Consider the following 22,141-nt stretch of genomic DNA (forward strand, 5'->3'; position numbering starts at 1 on the left):
TGCAGTTCAGGTAGATTTTGACTATTGATGACATCCTGGCTGGATTACTAAATTGTTGACAATAATACAAATGATGACTGCTCGACAAAATCACTTGAAAATGTGCATGTGATCTATTGAACTTTTCAGTGATGGTTATGGGGAGAGCAACTCGATCAGGTCAAGGAATGGGAAAGAAGACGAACATTAAATTAAAATGTGTCCAATTTTGTTGAAGTATTACATACTAGGTAGGTACATACCTTCCATCGCCATTGCTCACTGTACAGCTCACTGTACAGTGTTTTGTTTCTTGCTCTTTGTTGAATTGCTGGGATCTATTTTTCCTTAATCAACTGTAGTCTTATTTCAACTGTATAGTGTCTTGAGATAACTTTGTTATGATAAGACACTTTAAATAAAATTGAATTGAATTGAATTGAATTGAATACTCAGTAAGAAATATTTCCATTATTTTTAATGGATCTTTTGTTTTAAACATATTTAAGACATATTAATTAGGGATAATCTTCAATTGTAATATACCTGAATTTTCTCTCTTATCCGCCTCTGTTTTTAAATGTTGGAGTTACTTGGGTAACTTCATCTTTTACACCAAGGAAAAACCTGGTATTTCAGGAAGTACAAAATATTAGCAACAATATTGACTTCAGGTGTAATCAATGCAGACATGCTGGATTAATGGGGGCATGTCTGCTACATCGGCTGCTGTACAATAGATGGATTTTTGATTAGTGCTGGTTATCAGGTACTAGATAAATTGGGTAACTATGCCTCATTAAGTGCTGGATTGTTGAATGTTGAACGCCTTGACTGCGTGCACTTGCTCTACTTTGATGCCGGAATATTAGTTACATTTTGCCAGATAATGATCTCCAAGTATGTGATTCTCTGAAAACACTTCAGCAGTTTTGAGGGGAATACACATTTTATTTCTAGCTACCCCTTTCTAGTTTTACCATTTTGTCATTCAATAATTCAAATGTAATTTTAGTTAATACTAGAAGAGAGTCTACATTCACCTCTGCATGAGAAAGAAGGCTCAACATCAACGACTCACTCGTATCATACCATCAGTGAGTTACTGGTGGTAATTAGATCCTCACGTCTCCAGTGGCTTAAATTAAACCCCTCGACCTTTTAAGTCTCCGATCGTGTGGCATCTGGAGATAAAAGTTTAATTGTCTTGCCGATTAAATGTCTGGATACAAAGAGAATAAACAATAAAGATAATTACTGCAGAGTTACACGGATGGACACCAAGGTAATAATACAGCAGATAAACAGTGGCATAGATACAGCGACAGATTATGAGATAGAGATTTTGTGCGAGTAGAAGTTAATTAAGATGATCAAGGGAGTTTGATTAACACGGGCAGGATTCATAATAACATGTCAAGGCATGAGTCAAAAAACTGCACAGCTTAGCGTTTATGATGAACTTCAGTCCTTCCTATAACGGAAGCCATTTAAGAGACTTCAGAAGCAATATGTCATTTGAAATTAAACTTCACAACCTCGCAGGCGTCACCTTTAAACTACAGTCAGATTAGAAAGGGCAAGCAGTGGCAAGAAAACCCTTTCTTCTCCCAAATCAGAAAGTGACCTTTGTTATATATTTTGTTTAAACTCTTACAGTCAGGTAAGTGATGCACTAGAAACTGTTAACTTCAGTGAAATGCATTGATATTTGCTTCAGCACGGTGACTGCATCAGTCTCTTTTTCCGTCTTCCAGGAGGGGTCTGTATTGCACAGTCACTGAAGATTCCTCGTGAGCCGAGACCCGGGGAGTTTGACAAGATTGTGCTGCGACTGGTTGAAACTCCCAATGCACGTGCAGTCATCATGTTCGCCAATGAGGACGACATCAGGTACGAAGATAAATGAGTTGTGGTGCAGCGTCCGTATTGGATGTTGTGTTTTTGGATTTGTAAAAACCTTTGATAACAGATCAGATTTCTAATACCTGATCTGTGAGTATTTTATTAAAAATACTAAATTGTATTCTTTAGGTACCTGCACTGCATCGTCTTACTGCACTGAAAATGTTGTCATTGTGAACAGTTTCTTACATTTTATGTTTGTTAACGGTTGTTGACGGTCTATTTAGTACCTTAAAGCGATAAAGTGAAATGTTGCTTAACCTTATCACTTTTTCCTTCTCCCTTTTCACAAACTTTTTCTGTCGACTACTTTCACATCTGTGCAAATGCTTTCATCTCTTTTTAAACATGTTTAACAGACGTCATTTCTCAAATAAATAGGGATCATTGCTTGTCCAGATATGGTTGTATACCACCATGTAATGCTTTTCATGATGGCTAGTCATATTAGTAGTCGCCACAAGGCGCGGACGAGAGCGACAGCCTCTCCAGTAGCCATGCAGCAACGATCAATAATTTTTATTATAATTTTTTTCGCTGGATACTTTTAAACATGGAGAGCATCGTCATGTTTACTCAAGAGAGAATTTGTAGTCACTGAAGTCAATGGCACGGGCTCCGGATCGTCACAATATCCCGATGGAAGTTCAGTGCCGCTATCGTGGATGTAGAGCCGGCAATAGAATAAAGGCTAAGCTAACGGACTCTCGAAGACGTCACAGACCATCGATCCCCACGATCACGATGGGAAAAGTAAATTCATTGACAAACAAGATTGACGAGCTGTCTGCTCTCAACAACCAGCGAATCTGCCGAGAGAGCAGCTTGTTGATCTTCACAGAGACATGGCTCACTCAGCTGAATCTGGGCGCTAACGTGGACCTGCTGGGCTTCACCATCGTAAGAGCCGACAGAGACAGACATGCTTGCGGGAAGTGCAGAGGAGGAGGGCTCATCATGTATGTGAATAAACGCTGGTGTAGCCCTGGTGATAAAAAGTCTTGTGTTGTCAGGATTTAGAACTGTTGGCATGAACGCGCTGTGTGTTTACATTCCACCTTATGCTGCGGCACCATCTGCCTGTGAGAAGATTCACACAATGACAGCTAGACTTCAGAATCAGCATCCTGAGGCTTTTATTATCATCTCTGGGGATTTTAACCACACCAACCTGGACTCTACACTGCCTACTTTCTACAAGGCGGTGGGTTGTCTCACCAGGAATAACTCAGGATAATTGACCTTCTTTATTCCGACTTGAAATATGCGTACAGAGTCAAACCTCTTCCTCAACTTGGAAGGTTCGATCATAACATGGTCCACCTTCAGTCACAGTACACTCCTCTGGTACAGAGACATACTGTGACCGCTAGGACAATCCAAAAATGGACACCAGCTGTGGAGGACGCCATCAGAGACTGCTTTGACACCACAGACTGGAATGTGCTCCTGAAGTCTCATAGTGAGGACATCGAGGCTCAGACACACTGTCTAAGGGATTATCTAAATTTCTGCTTAGATGTTGTCGCCCCGGGTAAGACTGTCCGCTGTTACCCTAATAATAAACCGTGGGTAACAAAGGAAGTCAAGGATGTCCTTAACAGTAAGAAGGAGTCTTTCAAGAGCAGGGACAGAGACGCCATGAGGTCAGCACAGTAGAAAGTAAAGCTATGCTTGAGGGAGGCAAAGGACACCTACAGGAGGAGGTTGGAGGAGAAGCTGAGTAGGGAACAAATAAGAGAAAACTTTTTCAACAGGTTTGAGCAGGCCAACTCACCCTCACTGCAGCCTGCTTCAGAACCTGTCCCACCTTCCTCTGCCTCCCTCAGCGCCACACAACCACTCATCTCAGTCCAGGTATATACTTGTCTTGACAACTATAATTACCTCGGCGTGTGGCTGGACAGTAAACGGGACTGGTCCTGCAACACTGACCATATATATAAGAAAGTTCCGAATAGACTGTACTTTCTGAGGAGGCTCCGATCATTTATCATCTGCAGGAAACTCTGCATGTTCTACCAGTCTATAGTGGCCAGGACCAAGGAAGAATAACCAGGTCCTTCAGTGAGATGTACTTCTCTAAAGCACAATTCCATCACAGAGGACTTCTCTGTTGCAGTGAATCAAAACTTGTCGCAGTTCAACTCCATTAGGTGATGCTGGTGTTGGTAGAAGACTGTTCACGTGGTGAATAGTTTTTGGAGAGGTTGGTAAAACAGTTATTTTCGTGAAATCTGTAAGCATGGGGAAAAAAGTGACTATAAACATTTGATGGTAATTCAAAGTTCCTGAAAATGCTACTTTCATACTGGTTGAATAAAATGAATTCATACAGTCTTCTGACATCTAAGTTGTTTCAGAAAATATTATATACACATACTGTGTATATAATTCCGACTAAAGCAACACCAAACAACTGTGGCAGGGCATCAACAACAACAGCCGTGGGCCTCATTCAGGACTAAAACGACCTAGCGTACAGAGAAGAGGTGCAACATCTGGTGGACTGGTGTGAGGTGAACAACCTGATTCTGAACGTCGACAAAACTAAATAGATCATCATTGACTTCACAAGATCCCGACCCAGCCGTGCACCACTCCGGCACAACGGTGGAGGTCGTCAGCACCACAAAGTTCCTAGCGGTGGATCACAGATGATCTCAGCTAGACACCTCACACTACCTCCCTGGTGAAGAAAGCCCAGCAGCGCCTGCACTTCCTGAGACGGATGAGAAAGGTGTCTCTCCCCTCTCCCATCCTCTACACCTTCTAGAGAGGGACCATCGAGAGCCTACTGGCCAGCAGCATCTCCATCTGGTCGAGGAACTGCAAGGCCTCCGACTGGAAGTGAGTGGTGAGGACCGCGGAGAAGATCATTGGGACACTACTCCCCCCTTCCAGGACGTTGTAAAAACATGCTGTCTGAACAGGCCCCACAGAATTCTGTCCGAACCCATCCACCTCCTCTAGGGACTGTTCTCTCTCCTGACGTCTGGCAGAAGGTTCTGCAGAATCCGTTTCAGAACAGAAAGATTTAGAAACAGCTTGTCTGTTAAGGACCTTCAATTAATTTTTACTTAGATGGAAGTTAACGTATAAAAATGAAAAAATGAAAAATTGTTTTGAGGTGTGAAGGTTGAAAACAAACCTATCCCAGTCTCGATACATGGTGGTGTTAAGAAGGACACAGACACAGGAAAGAGTTCAAGAGAAAATGCTCTTTTAGTGAAATATGCAAAAGTCACACTTACATGATTCATGTGCCTTGGCAAAGCAGAGATCTATCACAGAGACTCCTTTGAGTGCCAAGCGCAAAGTTCTAACGAAATGGCAGATCTTTTATAGTATGAATATTCAGGTAAACGCCTCTGGTCATTACAGCTTTTTTAAGATGGCCGTGCTACGTGGTGGTTGTGTAAAGTTACCACAGTTTGATGTCGTCTAGAGAGAATCTGTTTATCAGTTGACTTACGCAGATGTCTGCCCTTGTCCTTTTCCTTGTCCTTGTTGGAACCAAAAAATGAACTTAAAATGAAGGAAAAACAACCAATGACTAAGATATGATAACTTAATATTTCTTCAAAAATTCAACACACAAAAATCGAATCAACAATTGTCTACTAATAATAAAAACAATAGTAAATTTATGAATAATTGTTAAAATAATAAAATGTAATTTACATGTAATAATAGAAAAATGAAGAAAAAAAAATTAATACTGATCTAATTAGATACATTTAATTGATTTAATTTAATAATTACACTAATTGAGTCAGAACAATAGTAAATTAGGAAGTAAGCAAATAGAAAACCAGCAGGGGGCATCTGCGCAAACACAACACCACAAGATCAGAAATTGAGAGTACAAGAACAGACAAAAACAGGAACAAGATATCAATAAACGTACACGTGCAAGCAGTCACGTGTTTCAGATAAGCAGTATTAGCTAGAAGCTAGACAAAACACCAAAAGTTACACCAATTGTGACCAATTGTGAGTTGATCAATTGACAATATGAAATATGAAGAGAGGGTGGTCAAGATAATAGGGTCGAAAGGTCATTAATACATACAGAAACAAAGGGTGCCAACAATCAATGTCAATTGTGTTATTGTTATTGAACACTGCAGAAGAACCTGAACAATCAAAATACACATTAACTTTAATTATTATTATTTTCTTTTATACATAAATAGTTAAGAGCAGGGGTCCCCAACTACCGGTCCGTGGGTCATTAGGTACCTTACCGCAGAGAAAGGAAAAAAAATTGCATAACCTCTGCTATTTTAAATTATCCGAGTCGCAAGTTACTGGATTCTCTTCTTCTTCTGTTATGGTGAGAAAAAACATGTAATGTACTTTATACTGGTTCCATGGTGCATCGGTATTTTACCTGTATCATTTAATTTTAAGGTATATTTACACGTTACCATAGCGACCAGAGAACATGCGGAAGAGTTACGAGTACGCTGTAAATAAAGTCAGTTATTTATATTGTACAGTATTATACATCTTAGGACTGTCTTTTTATATAAAGGCTGTAAGTTGCTCTATTGTTTATGGCAGTAAGTTGAACAATTGCTAAAATACATGAATGTTAAGTCACAGAAAAGACTCATTACATGAAATGTCAGCATGGGAACATAACTAGGAGAGGAGACAATCAAGACATCTCTGTGACCTTCGCTTGAGATTCTATGCTATTGTAATTGTTCATGAATCGTGATGGACAGGATCATTCATGAAAGGGAGTGTGCTGAAAGGGTTAATTGACTACTTTTGCGATACATTTAGTCCAGTGACTGACCTTCACTACTGAATCGATCATGTTTTCCTCTCTTCTATCATGAAGGCTATTTGTGTAGTTGCAACATATGGGAACAGTATAGAAATAAATAAAATATTTCAGTTTTGCCCATTTCATTTCAGCCATAAGAATCTCATCGTGGTGGTAAAATAACTGAAAAGTATATTTTCATATTTTAATTGTATGCAAACATTTGCTGTTTTGGTCCTGTCTGCTGAACCACATTTTTGTAAAAAAAAAAAAAGAAAAAGATTATTAATTAACATTTTATACTATTTTGTTTAAGCTTTATGGCTGGGGTCAAATGTTTTCTATTTCTTTCCATATGTCCAGAAAATTTTCAGGAATTGTTGTCCTATCAACAAGTGTAGTGCTTGCAAACTGGCTCTATCTGCACATTTTAAAAATGATTTGGATCAGGGCATTGTGTTGTCCACTCCAAAACACAGACTTTGCTACTCTGTAGTCATTCAAGTTTGGTGCTATGCTTCAGGTCATACTCCATTTCAAGATCCATTTACACTGCAGCTGTAACTCTATGGCTGATAGCTTTAGAGGTTGCCTTATGTTTTACAGGGAACAGAGTTTACCCATGAAACCATCTACTATGTGAAGTGCAACGGTCCTTCCTGCAGCAAAACAACACCACAACACGATGTTGACACCTCAATATTTCACATTTGGGATGGTAACTGTTTCTCCTACAGACAATGGACCTAAGAATAAGAGACCATAGAGCTCATACGAATAAACTAAAATAACCTGAGCTAGTAAAGAGGAAATGTTCATCATGTTAAAAACCCAAAATAGATTGATACCTAAAAATATATTCAAAAAAGAGAGAAAAAAATATTTAATTGTATAATTAAAACAAAAACAAAATAAAATAATAATCCAAAAAATGAAATACTACTACTACTACTAGTACTGTTACTACTCCTAGTACTTTTACCTCTACTACTAGTAGTACTGTTACCTCTTCTACTACTACTATCTACTACTACTACTACTACTACTATCGTCTGCATTGCTGTGTCTAATTGGAAAAACAATTTCCAGAAGGAGACCTCCTGAGGGATCAAAAAAGTTCTACCTAACCTACTACTACTAATACTACTAATCTTACTAATACTACTCCTACTGATACTACTGCTTGCACTACTACTTATACTAATTATTATTATCATAATAATATTAATAAAGAATGTCAAAAACTACTGGTTGGGTGAAGAAAAAAGAGTTTAAGGGGCAAGACCACTGTATGTTTGCATGACCAAGTAGTACTATTCCCACTTTTAATAGGCTTAAAAAGCGAGTCATTTCCTCCTGCGATGATTGTTATAATGGGCAAACAGCTTAATTTTGGACATGAAAGCGACATCATGGCATCAGGAAATGTAACCCAAAGATGAAAGGCTTAATAGAATCGTCTTGTTCTTCTCAAATGATTTAAAGATAAAACAATCTCATAAAAGAAACCATTATATTGATAGTCACTAGCATGATGCTAAAGTATTTTGATCTAAATTAGTCTGATGTGATAAAATAGATTGTAAATTTCTGATTCCAGCTGTTCAACAGTTCAAGTGTCCAGGCAGTGAAAATTATTATTTTTCCACCTCCTAATTCCATTATGTGCGTGTGTTTTAACTTCTAAAGGAAACACACGCGTATCTCATTTGCACACGATTGCACACGTTGTATTTAATCAGCCCATCACCAAGCGTGAATGGAAATCAGATAATAAGTCCAATTATCTAAATCTCTCTTTGTTAAACACACGGTTTATTTGCACTCATTTGTCAGTCCATTTACTTGATTATCTGACACTCAAACTCAGGCAGGAAGATCACTTATATGAACCTCATGAAATATTCCCGTAAAACCAGCCACTGAAGTGAAGAATTTAATGTGAATGTGTTTTGAGGCTATAAATATATAACAAGAAGGTTTTAAGCGAAGTCACTTCAAGATTTGGTTGTTAAATTAGTTTGAAACTTTTTATCTCAACTCAGATGCTAATCATCAATGGAATCTCAGCGATAACGCAGTGGTGGGAGAGAAAACAAGGACATGGATCTTTTGATCTGATAAAAAATGCTTTCTTTCTTCTTTTTTCATGACGCAGGAGTCTCTCAGGGTTCAGTTTCATTTTCAATGGTTGTCATAATAAATATCTCCTCCCTTGTTTACACATTCTAGTTGAGTGTTATGTTGTTGTAATATCAGCTATTCTTAAGATTGTCTCAAGGTTAATTGTAGCTGCTGCTGTTCCTCACTCTCTAAGATATACAGGGAATATTAAGCTTTTCATTGACATGGAAATACTCCCTTGGTGAACACAATCATTAAAATACAATTTGTCAACATTACAAAGCTAAAATCAACACATTTTAATGGCAGCAGAAATATTTAAGTAAAGGACAAAAAGGTTGTAGGTTTGCTTTTAGCTTGAAATGATTTTCCTGTGAAGCTAATATGTATCCCTGTGTGTGCAGGTGTGTGTGGATAGATGTTATTCCTTGTTTGCCATGTGACACGCTGGCTTCCTGTTCAGGGTTTCTTGCCCTATATAGCTAGGATAACTTCTGCCCCCGGTGACCCAGATAAGGGAATACGTGGTAGAATGAACAGTGTGCAGTTATTCACTGCTACACAATGGCATTAGCTTTTCTACATTTGTGTACTTTTCATCTGTCAAGCAGTTTTTTGGCTGTGTTTCCAAAGGTCACTTGGATGCACGCTAAGTGTCCTGCAATTCACAGTTATTTACCTCCTATCCAAAGTTGGAAGTGTGAACGGTCTGCTGATGGGGTGTAGGGTCGTGCAGAAATGAGGCGGCTCAGTTGAGAACTCAGGGCAATGGGGTCTTGTTTTGTCTTCCTCTTTCTTCACCTACCTCTGAGGGCATTTGCAGACCATATCAGCACAGCTCTCTTATCACAGCCGGTGAAACAGCCGGTCAAGATGGTTCAAGACAATACAGATTAGTTACTAAGAATCTGAGAAGATAAAATATAGCCTATGTTGCAAAATATTCACTAACTCTGAGGTTTTAAGAGCTCAAATGCCATGTCCACCAATAAAGACAGCCAGAAGGTCCTGACAGGGCACTTCCTGTGGGTCATCATAATAATCAAGTCTTATCAGCATGAAGTTTTCATTGGCTCTTTCATTGACTGTTTGTATTCATCCAATACTGATGAAAGTCTACCAGGAGATCATGGGTGGGTGCAGCCATTGGTAGACACACTACAAGTGAGTTTGTAGGGGATGACCATGTTAGGAGGGTCAGGGTAGTCATAGGCATCTCAGTGTGGGAGTTTTTGTTCACATACTGTCTGACGTAAAGTCGAAGCTCAGGATTTATGTGCTCTCACTGATGACCAGCACCAACTCCATTGCTAACACAATGCAGGTGAATTACCATTGATCTGACCTCTGTAACCTCTATAACCTACAACAAAAGCACATTGTGTTGACTTCTTTGTGTGTCTGGGCATCAAAATAAATTGTCCAAGCATGTGGAAACACAAAATTTTGTAATACAAATCTTAATAGGGTTGAAACATTAAATAATTCATATAATATTATCATTATATTTTACCTTAAAAGGTAAAAAAACAACTTTCTGTCAAAAGGGTTCATAAGTTCATATAGCAAAGAGAAAAAAGGCCAAGCCGCTGAAATCCATCACACAATCAATTTCCTGGTTGAGAGTGATGAATGTCATACTACTCTCTGTTAACTAAATAACACATTTTACATGTAGGTAGTTTGAGATGTAAAAAATGAGCAGGTTCATCTGTATTTCTATTCATCTGATCTCATTTTAATCCAATCCAATTATCATTTAATACATATGATTTAAAAATGGAATCAGGTTGCAAGTAGTTTAATAGACCATTTACTGTTGTAATTGTTTAAGTAGAGGAAGGTTATACCTTGAATGCATGTCCAGGAGTGTTCGTGTGAACTCTGATTGATCTAATGGTTTAGATCGTGCTTGATACTGAAATACGCTTCTCTCTGATCCTGCAGGAGAATCCTGGATGCAGCCAAACGAAACAACCTGACAGGTCACTTCCTGTGGGTGGGCTCTGACAGCTGGGGATCCAAAATCTCACCCGTGGTCCAACAAGAACGAGAGGCTGAAGGTGCTATCACCATCCTGCCCAAAAGGGCTTCAGTGGATGGTAAGAACTGAACATCATGTCCTAACTTCTAAGTAAACTATTACTTTTTCTAAAGAATGTCATCTTTTGTCAGCGTTCGACCGCTACTTCAGAAGCCGCTCACTGTCCAACAATCGCAGAAATGTCTGGTTCGCAGAGTTCTGGGAGGAAAACTTTGTCTGTAAGCTTGGGATGCATGGAAAGAGACCAGGGAGTCCAAAGAAGTGTACAGGTAGGAAAATATGTTGAATGTATCTTTGTCTTTCTTTGTATCATATAAATGATATGGTTGTTAAATAGAAATCTGTGTCAAGGTATTTTTGTTACATCCAATAATAGCTTTTTATGAGAAATGATAAACAAGTCGCATAAACATTTTCAATACCTCAACAAAACATCCACGATGAAACACAAAAGTATTTAAAATCTATTTTGTTTGTCAGCAAATTGCACGGAATGTTTGAAATGATTTTTGCTGAAATGAAAGTAATACGTTTTCACACTGTATACCTCTTAGAAATGTGAAACTCCCTAAATGCACACATACACTCTCACGCAGTATAATTGTCTCCCTGAAGCTACGAACAGAATCTGCTTGTGTAAATCCGAAGTGTTTCTCTGCTCCCAGTTTCCCTGCAGTCACGAACCTCATCTCTGTGATCTGGTTAATTCCTGACTCAGCTCTTCTGACAAGAGCTGCTAGCAATTTCCAGGGGACTCCAAACACAGATTCTTTCTGTGTGTACCTTGTGGTGTTAAAAAGGCTCAGTCACATATTTCTTCATTATAGTCTAAAGGAGAGCTTTAAGGATTTTTATGTTCATTTAATCTCCACCTCCAGGTTCATGAAGGTCAATTAAAGACTGCGTTTTGTGTTGTAACTAAGTAACCACAGAAATGTGTGTCTTATTCATACCTAACATTTGGTCGTTTGCATTAATTGTTGGCACATTTTATAAGAAATAATACATCTTAGAATCTCTTGCCATGGTAACATTGGGAATTAAGGCCTCATTTACATTTTTATCTCTTTGAAGAAAGGTTGAGAAACGGAACCTTGCGCATAAGTGAAAAGTGGTTATGTCACCAGTAGATAATATTAAGGGAGAATCAAACCACAAAATACATGGTGGTTTGTCTGCACAGTACTCTACTGATGTAGCTCTTCTGAGGGGCTTATTTTGTCCATGCATGGTTTTACTCTTTTTTTTTTATTATCCACATTTGTTGGATTTTCTAATGCAACTTTTTGATGTTGGGTTTTCAGGAAATCAACTACAGCTGGATAATGATTTATAAAGCTTTCAGGGTGGAGGCTGATTCAGAGCTGTGTTCAATGGAATGCTTTACCTCATGACCTTGATAGACTTGATGCCAGAGAGAAGGTTGACCAAACACCAACATCATCATAAGATTTATCTTTTAATGCTTGTGACTTTTTTCAATACAAACATTTAATAAAAGACGTGGACAGGCGGAGGTTTTCCTTTGTCAATCTAGCAACATATAATAATGGGGTCATTGTACCTACTGGTGTGAAGTTAATGCTGGCTGTCTGAGGGGTCTCTTCCTATACATATCCAAAACAGATTGTTAACCAAAAGGGAGGTAAATGAAATGAATCATCAGTTGGTTGACCATTTACTAGTTTACCAATTTATCAAACACACATAGATGTTTTCCAATTGATTTTCCAATTTATTATTTATTATTTTATACCTGTTTTCCTCTTTAAAGGTAAGGTAAGAAAATAGTACTCAAAGGGTAAGCTTCATCGCTTTCTTCCCACAATCACTATACAAATTATTTTAAATAAATAAAAACAATCTAAATAAAACTTCTTTATTCTTTTATTTTTTTGAGTCTAGTGCAAGTGCAACGTAAACCATATCCTCTCCATGTTAAGGGCTTGAGGGACTTTTGTAAAAAAAGATGTCGGTTGGGTGATTGCAGATTGAGAGACACCCAGATGTTGACGGGTGAATATAAGGTTCTGGTAGCTTACTCTGTTAATACAGGGGGGGACATCTATCAAAAGAGAACAGTGAGAGTGCTCTGTGGTGCAATGACAGTTAATGAAAGTTATGTTTGGGACATAAGTTTCTGAATTTGCTAGACTTGTAGGCGTCACTTTGACTCTTGCTCCAAGGTGTTATGTTATAAATAAAGGGCTGATATTAAAGTAGCTGGGCTGGGACCACTAATGGTGGTGATGTCACTTAATCTGTGATGATTGAACAAACATGTGCTTTGCTTTATGTGGAGAGTCAAGAATGTGAAGGTTTGTAAACTTTATTGAAACTGGCAGTGTCTTTTATTTTGAATAAATGTGTCACAACCGATCCAAATTAACGGAATGATAATGTGAGCAGTGCCACAGCAAAAACATGCAACTCTCAATTTGAACCGAGATTAAAATACATGAGTCATGGCAGCAGAAGAGACATTATGAAATGATCACCACAGTTTAAAGGCATCATTTTATGCATCGGTCATACATTTTTAATTTTGCGATGTAACGGATACAAAGCAGCAGTTGTTTCCTAGTTTCAGTCCTCGCTAACCACAAGTGGGACTGTGAGCAGCTGCTAGTAGCCGAATCATCTCCCATTACTCGTCTGTTTGCAGGATTCTGGACCTCCATACCCTTTCTCTGAATACATTGACTGGCTGCCTGTATCCCAGTACAAATGCTGTAACAATGACTTCCCATACTAGCAAATGTGATAGCTCAAGCAAAACAGGATTAGTTAGACCTTACGACGTGATCACAAAAATACATATACTTTAAAGGGAAACTAATGTGAAAACCCAACTCTCCAAATCTGATTTACTTGATGTTTTAAAGTTATTACTTTATGAAGTTTTCCCCCGTCTGCAATCGCAGCGAACAAGAGCTTACGAGAGCATAGCCCATTGTAATGTAATAATGGTCCTTCTCTCCTCCTGCAGCAGCGAAGAACTTCCTGCTTTTTTCTTACACATCCTGCGGTGGTGAAGACTTCCTGGATTGATGACGCGGCCGACAAACCTTGATGCTTGACCAATCACAGCAAAAGGGGGTGTGGTTATGGCAAACGAAATTTTAGCTTGAGAAGAAACAAGAGTTTTCAGTGTGTGGGCTTTAAACGCATTTTCATTTATAATATCTTTATCAAGAGAGTTTTGTACAAAGTAGAGGTCAAAGATCAATTTAAAAGACACTTAAATCAACACATTAGTTGCTATTTAATGTGACACAGCAGTTAAAACCACTTAAATTTTATTCCCTGCGTTGGATCTTAGTTTTTGTGGTGAACCAACACATTTCTTGAATCCTGAAGGTCGTTTGCTCTGTTTTTATAAAGTCAATAAGAGAACTTCTGCTTTCTTGCCATCAACTTCATACAGCAAAGATTTTCACAGATAGGAATGAAGTTAAAGATAAAAATGTATTACTTGTGATGAGTAACTAGTAGCTCAGTATTTTCTCAGTGGTGTTTCAATACAATTATTTACGTATACACTTATACACAATGCAAGCTGGAGTTGATCATCATTCCTCTGTACTCACGGCATACTTTTCAGTGGTATTGTCTTGAAATAAATTCATAATAAAAATAATAATAAATTCAAAATGAATTCAATAGGTAATAAGTTCTACCTAACCTAACCTAAATATAGAAAAATAAGCACATCATACTTTTGTCATCTTGTCTCAAAAAACAAGTTAGGAAAATGTAAAATCCCCAGGTGACTTAAAATAACCAATTATTATAAGCCTCCCTAAAGTAATGGCCATGAATATAAGAGTTATAGAAAGAAAAAAAGTGTGTGAAAAAAAAAAGAAAAAAGAATTTAATCAGTTTTGCTCAGTTGAATTAAATTGTATTAACTAGTATAAAACGTATGAAATTACATTAAGTCAGTGAGCCAAGTAACCTGAGGTCTTACCCAGGAACATAATAATTTATTTTAAAAATGTATTTTTTTCAATCTTGTTGTTTACAGGTAATAAAAGCCATGTAGTTTCTGAATTCTTCTACAAGCGTTGAAATAGTCCGAGACTTATAAATCAGCAAGCAAACTTTGCTGTCAAGAGTGGAAAGTTAAAAAATATGGACACTGGGCGTTTTTTATTTGTATTTTGGACAACATCCAAGTCCTTACACTGTAATCTCAACAGTGGTTTTGTCAGCTGTTTGGCACAAGACACATGTTTCAAGAAGAGATGCTGACTGTTGAAAGTTAAAATCGTTATTTCTCTCGTAGGTCTACACTTATCTCACCTGACACTGATGAATATGCTCCTACAACACTTTTGTTGTTTGTGATTACAAACACTTGTTAATATTCATTATTGGATTGAGTGTAATTAAGTGAATGCAGGATTAATTACTGCATGCTTGTCACTGATACTCTGGAGGTCGAGATCTTTGCCACCGAAATGATTATAATGTTAATTTGCAGTCGGAAACCCCGTCATGAATATAAATGACATAGAGGTCGAGTGTTTGAGTTGTTGGGATAAAGATGACAGACCCTATTAACCTTCCAGCACGCTGAAATCCTGTGATCAAGTGTCTCACGCATGTTTTTTTTTAGAACCTGCAGGAAAAAAAAAAAAAAATCTGCCTTTTGGCTGCTTCTGGTTATCAGGGAATTTGCCATGTTTACATACATTTTATCAGTAAAATAGTTTGCAACTGCTGTGTTTATTTGTCTGGTTTGAATACATTTAATATTTAATCTACGTTTTTGTTCTGTTTCAAGTTTTGTAGGAAGGTTTGTTAAATATTCGCTTCGCTTGGAAGAAATATAAATGTGTTATTTACCAAAGATAAATCAAGATGTTAGCTCACAGCTGTAAAACAGGGCTTTCAGGTGGCAAGTGAAGGTTTTTATTTTTAAAAAAAATATATATATACATATATATATATATTTATGAATAGGGTCTGTGTCTTTCAGCAAGTCCCATCAGGGGTAGCATATCAGAATATCCCCATGTCTAAACTATCTTTCCAACATGTCTAACAATTCTTCCAAAGTTATTCCTATGCCCTCCTTGCTGCATTTTATAATATCCCTAAAATTGTACCTTGTTTCTCCTCGTTATGTCCAAACCATCTGAGTCCGGCCTCTTAAAATGTTTCCCCAAACCTATGAGACTATTATTGTTTTAAAAGAATCACAAATGTGTGAAAGATTTTTCTTTATGTGGCCCGCAAACCTCTATTTACAATGTGTTACTAAATGTATAATTGTGTAATTTCCAAAATATACTCATAAAACATTTGAAAATTGAGTTACACAGTTCAGGATCATCGTACAGATGCAGTTACTAATTTGTAAACATTTGTAAAACCTTTCACAAATACAAGCCTTTGCTGTCCCTATGAAATAACTGATTGACTTTTAATGAAAACCTTATAAGGCTTTAAGCATATTCAACTTTTACTTTTATATCTCTTCAGCAGATTTTTTTTTTGTGTGTGTGTTACTCTCCTACTTTTAAACTTTATAAAACTATGACAAGGTTAAAGGTGTGTTTTTTTAAAATTATTATCGCAGAGCAACAAAATAATGAGAATGTGAATGATTTTTATCAGCGGAACTTTAAAGAGAAACTAATGTAAAAACTCAACTCTCCTGACTCAAGTCTCTCATCATGATCATTCAGCATTATAATAATGGTCTTCACTCCAGCCAGCTGTAATCACACCCCGCTTTGTTTCTACAATAAGTCCCTTGGAGGTAGAAATTTTGGGATTGATGATGTGAGGTAACAAACCTTGATGCTTCACCAATCACAGCAGTTATGGTAAACAACATTTAATCTCCAGAAAAGCAAGTGTTTTCAGTGGGCGGGGCTTAAGCACATTTTATAATGTAACTATTTCAGTTTAATAAGAGTGTTGTACAAACTGACAAATACTGATGAGTACAATAGAGGTCCAAGATCTATTTAAGAGACACTTAAATCAACAAATTAGTTGCACTTCAAAGCAGGAAGACTTGGATTGGATTTGCAATTATTTGTGTTTCCCTGCCCCACTGTAGATCAATGTAACTGCAATGTCGTCAAAGCTCCAGAATTGTCGCTACGGTCTGCACGTTCAATAGTTTACAACAAAAGAGAAGCTCCTCTAGTTGGGTGGGTTACCTTGTTTTTCTTGCCAGAAAATAATAAAATCCCTTCATTACTTCAACCATAAGGGAATTTAATTAAAACTTGTTTGTCCATGACCAAAATTATCACAGAAAAAAGATAAAATGACATGTCCTAAATTAATCCTAGCCTTGCCCTTGACCTAATGACATGTAGTAGAAAATGTTATGTAATAATTTTCACTGAAAGGGAAAATACAAGGATTACATTAACAAGAGTTTATTATAACACAAATAAAATGATACAAATAAAGTAAGCATCTGATCCAAATAAAGATTTACTTAGCAACCAGATAATGTTGGGGTCAGCAAAGAACACACGCTTTGATGAAATTCTTTCAAACTTGCTTAAAAGCGGGAATGTCGAGTTAGAAGCTTCAAATATCCCCAGAGGCCCACTCTCTCCTTTTCTTGTCCTCCTTCATCAGCGTGTTGTGCTGATGGCAGAGAAGGTAATCCCACCTGATTCAGGATGACTTCTGTTAAACACTGCGCCACAGAGGGTCGGATCCTTTACAAAACATGTTGGACATGCTAAACAGGATTTGCGGACGGTAAATGAACACAAGTGCTTCTTAGACAGTGCTGAGGAATGGAGGCTCCTCGGCTGCCCCGCTGATAAGACCCTGCGTCATTACCTGAGCTCCGCCGACAAGTTTCCTCAGTTTGCTGCTGTCAGAATGTCTCTGATTTTGTTAGAAGCTGCAGATTGAGTTTCGGAGCTGCAGCAGTCCTCCTAACAAACAGACAGCTGAGCAAGCAGGTCAGTGTCTGACTCGTGGGTGTGTCTTCGGAACGATTCTATCCGAGCGGTTGAAAGTGCTGAAAGGCCTTCAAGCACAATAATAGTTTACGGAGTATTGAGTCAGATAAAGTTTCCTTCTGAACAATGATTTATTTATCTTGAAGCACAGCAGTGGGGATAACCAGGTTTGAACTGTTTTTAGTTTGCTTTTAAGGGAAGTTTTGGGAAGTTCAGTGACCATGTTCAGGAAGCCAGACTCATTTAGAGACTGTGGACATGATGGACTTCCACTGTTACACAAATTATACTTCTTTCTTTGTGCTTGATAGATTTAATACCCTGCAGCAGTTCAGGTTTGGTATAAGGTTGAAGTTGACTCTGGCACCTGTGACTGAGGAGTAGATTTGTTTAAAAACGAAAAAGAAAAAGGAGGAAAAAAAAAACAAGGTCAAGAAATGATTATCTTATCTTCTTCTCTCCAAATTTGAAAAGGTGTTCCTGCTCCATTCAACTTCCTCCCACGATCCAAATATAACCTCATTTGTGTCATTAGAGACTCTTAACTGCACGGATCAAGTGGATCTTTTTTTTACAGCTAGTCTTTGTTTTTCTTAGAACACGAGCTTATGAATGCTGACTGCTGGTGGCACAGAAAGAGGACAGAGTTTGTGTTTTTGGGACATCTACATCTACATTTATTTTTTGTTGAACAATTCAGATAATTAAATGATAACAATTGACTTTATGTTTAACTATACAATCAATGTATCAAATATATTAAACACTAGAGAGAATGAGTTTGAAAGAAAAGGATAGTTTTAATAGTTATATATTTTTTAATTGCAGTCTTTTATTTTCTACTAAAGGAACATACAGATAATGTACATTAGTAAATAAACAAATAGTTGTTTGTCATGCATCAGTGTCCCCTATAGGAATAAGAGTAGGATTGCCATCTGTTGAAGCTACTTAATAATGGAAAATGAGCACCATCCGCGACAAGCGCTTCCAGTGAAAAAGACAACTTTTGTAATTCTCTCATTACACTCACCCTATCAGGAACAACATGAGTTTCATCATGCGTCACTGCTCATGCTCCAGAGGCCTCAGGGAACAAAAACTAACTGTCATCCCTTCTTCTTGCATGCAAAGTGAGCTTCATACCCTCATCTACACACCCACACACAAACACAGACACCACACAGGTCCATTACACGGACTGTTATAGACTCCCACTGCTATGTTAAAATTCTGTTTCACTACTGTTGCTATTGTCGATGTCACTGCTGAAGTTATTTCATGGGATAGTCTTGAAAAAGTATAGAAGTAGGTAAAAAAAACAAACAAAGCACTTCTATGGTAATACGTATTCAAGTTATAAAAAAAATCAAATTGTCCACGTAGAAAGTCATTCTTTTGAGCCATTGAGAGATTCCGCAAGGAACCACATTCTTCCATGAAAGAGCAGTACATTGTTTTGCTTCAAGAAAACAAATGTTTAGCAATGGTTTGATCTTTTTTGAGGTTAGAATTCACTGCCTCCTTTCATTAAACTTCATTCACATCTTCATTGAAATCCTTTCTCCATGCTTGTGATGGCGTTACTGATGATTCTTTGCACCTATTAACAAATCATTTATATAAAAGAGATATTTGTACCTTAGTATGCAAGTCCCATACAATGAGTTTTACTAACAGGGTCAGGGGAAAGAACCAACCTAGCATTTTGTTTAGATTTAATTAAACTTCGAATTTGAAAAAAATGCTTTGTGGAAATGTTATATTTGAGGGTGAGCTCTCCAAACTAAATTAGTTGCTGATCCTTATACTGTATATACATCAGAAATTTGACTTGGCCCTTCATGGCCTAAAGTCTAAAACTTGGGTCTTCCCTTCCTGTGTCGAAGTCATCGTTTCCATAGATTTGTGAGATTAAAATAAGGCTGTAATCTCGCACAAATGTGCATGTGTGCGATACCATATATCTATTGTGTTTCTCAAAAAAGGGTTCTTTGTTTGTTATAAAAGTTTTTAAACTAAATCAACATCGCTAGAAAAGTCAACACAATAGCAACAAATGAGCTTAGAGAAGTATCTAAACTTGTCAGAATTGAGAAAGTTTTATAGGTGTGCAGACAATAATGTACCATAAATTTTGTGAAAAAAAAGCACAACAAAACAAAAAAAAAAAGATGCATATATTTTTCTGCACATTTTAATTAGTATTGCTATTTCTTTCATTGGAAAAACACATTATCTGTATATTTTGCACATTTTGGCCAAACTAAGCAGTTTATATTCATTCAGAATTAGTTGAGCGTGTTGGAGGTTTCGGGTTGAAGTCATTATCGCCTCCTGTATAAATAATTATGAAAATATGTTATCATATCATAATTATCAACTGTCTCTTTTCCATTACTTCCCCCTTCCTGATTCATTAACTATCCACAAATCTTTACTGATTTTAAATCATCCACTTCACTCGACTTACATCACACTACAGCAATGTTTTGATGCACATAGAAAAATATCATAATTGTATGCAATATGTGGATGAAAAATAAAACACAATTATTTTGTGTTTATTATTATTATTATTTATTTTTTTATCAAGCCCATACTAGAGCGCCGCAGCAACAACATTTTTTTTATAAATAATAACAGTTAATTTGTAATAATCCTTATTTTCTCAGTACTAAACAGCTCATACTCAAATAAATATATATTTTATATTATTGTGTTGCCTCAGGGTCAAGATGAACAACCCCCACCAATGCATATGTTTTTATTAATTTAATTTTGGAAACCAGGAGGGTCCATCTGGGATACCATTTTTTTGGGCCACCGGGTCACCTTGACCCATAGATAATAATGATAATAATAATAAAAATGGTTAAACTTCACCTTGACTGTGGTCACGCTCACACAGTGCATTAGTGTTAGACATCATGTTTACAGCTTATAGTTTGAAGTCCCACAGCAAAAAACCAAAGCTTCTTGCAGTCAGAGATTAGTGCACCATCAGTTTAATCCCTCCAGAGGGCAGGGTGGGGAGGTTCCCTTATTAATAGTAATTAATTAGGATAATTAAATATCCATGAGCCACAGTGGCCTGAGGCCGGGAGATGCTGCTCCATCACCCAGTACACAGGGGAAAGTGTCCCAGTGTCACCACGGTATACAGGAAATCATCAATCCCCATATTTCAACTAGAGGAAGAGTACTACATCTAAAATGTATTCAGTAATTATAGTGTCGTAAAAGATTCCATGTACACGTGTGACTTTATCCAGTGCAAAGGTTACTTACAAACAATATATTCATACTGCACATTTGAAGACTTAAGGGACTGTAAGTATCAATCATCAATCAAGATGTTAACCATTGATTTGTTCCCTGCAGGGTTGGTTAATATCAAGAAAGGTCATTTCTCTGTTGTTGGCCTCCTCTATAAGACAAATTGAATCCCATTAGCAGACAGATAAATGTACTCCGGTCATGATGACAATTGTTTTGTAGATGGCCTTTGAACACTGATATTAAAACATTATTGATCATGGATAGGACAAACTTCTCAAATATGATTCCAACTGATGTTCTTACACACCAGAGGAATCATGAAGGGCTACTGTGGTCATATTGCTGCTACTGCAGGAGCCAGACACAGTGACATGCTGTGTTAACCACCACTATACAGAACAACACAGCTCTCCCTGCTGTCTTCTCCCTGTTGACTGTACATCCACAGAATGCCTTCTGCAATGACTCCCCTCTATAGATGAACTGGAACATCCAGAATGTAGCGTCTACTTTCTAGTGAGACACCACAACATCTTTAATTATGGTGGCTTTTAGTCTATGGTCACATCCTTTCAGAAACCTCCCTTGAGATCTAAGCGATGTCCTTTTATTAGCTCATTTGAGCAGTGCTGAAAATTAGACTGAAATGAGCCTCACGGTTCATCGTGAACATCCACTCCCCCAGAGGTCAAGATGTATTAAGCATGAAGGTGAGAATGGCTTGGAGAGGTTTCTGTGATTCGTAAGCTTCAAAATGCAAGACGTTGAAGTAAACTATTTCGTTTTTGGCAACCACACAAAATATTGATGATATGAAATAAACGTGTGAAAAGGAAACATGTATGTTCATTAGATGTGTCTGCTCGTATGTCTATACTTTTGACTTTATTTTAAGCTCTTGTCTTGCAGCTGTAGTATATAGGTAGGAGTATATTCTTTGCATCTGATTTGCAGTAAAAGTCGTTAAAAAGTTTCAATCACTGTATTCGCGCAGTGGGATTTGTGTGCGAATCTGATGTATTCCCGGTGGGGAATCCGTCAGGGATGTGCTTTGTCTCAAGTCCTGTTTCTGGTTTTCAT

General features: G+C 37.5%; 1 protein-coding gene across 1 annotated transcript in view; it reads left to right on the top strand.

Moving 5' to 3' along the window:
- The window catches only part of grm8b (glutamate receptor, metabotropic 8b), a 161,188-nt gene that overhangs the window by 80,898 nt on the left and 58,149 nt on the right, over positions 1–22,141 (top strand). The window contains exons 4-6 of the mRNA XM_087796631.1: positions 1,737–1,872; positions 10,736–10,890; positions 10,964–11,101. Coding sequence (XP_087652757.1) covers positions 1,737–1,872; positions 10,736–10,890; positions 10,964–11,101 — 429 coding nt within the window. The remainder of the gene's footprint in view (positions 1–1,736; positions 1,873–10,735; positions 10,891–10,963; positions 11,102–22,141) is intronic.

The sequence above is a fragment of the Callionymus lyra genome, chromosome 8 (genome assembly GCF_982586985.1).
Source record: "Callionymus lyra chromosome 8, fCalLyr1.hap1.1, whole genome shotgun sequence".
NCBI classification, from domain to species: Eukaryota; Metazoa; Chordata; class Actinopteri; order Syngnathiformes; family Callionymidae; genus Callionymus; species Callionymus lyra.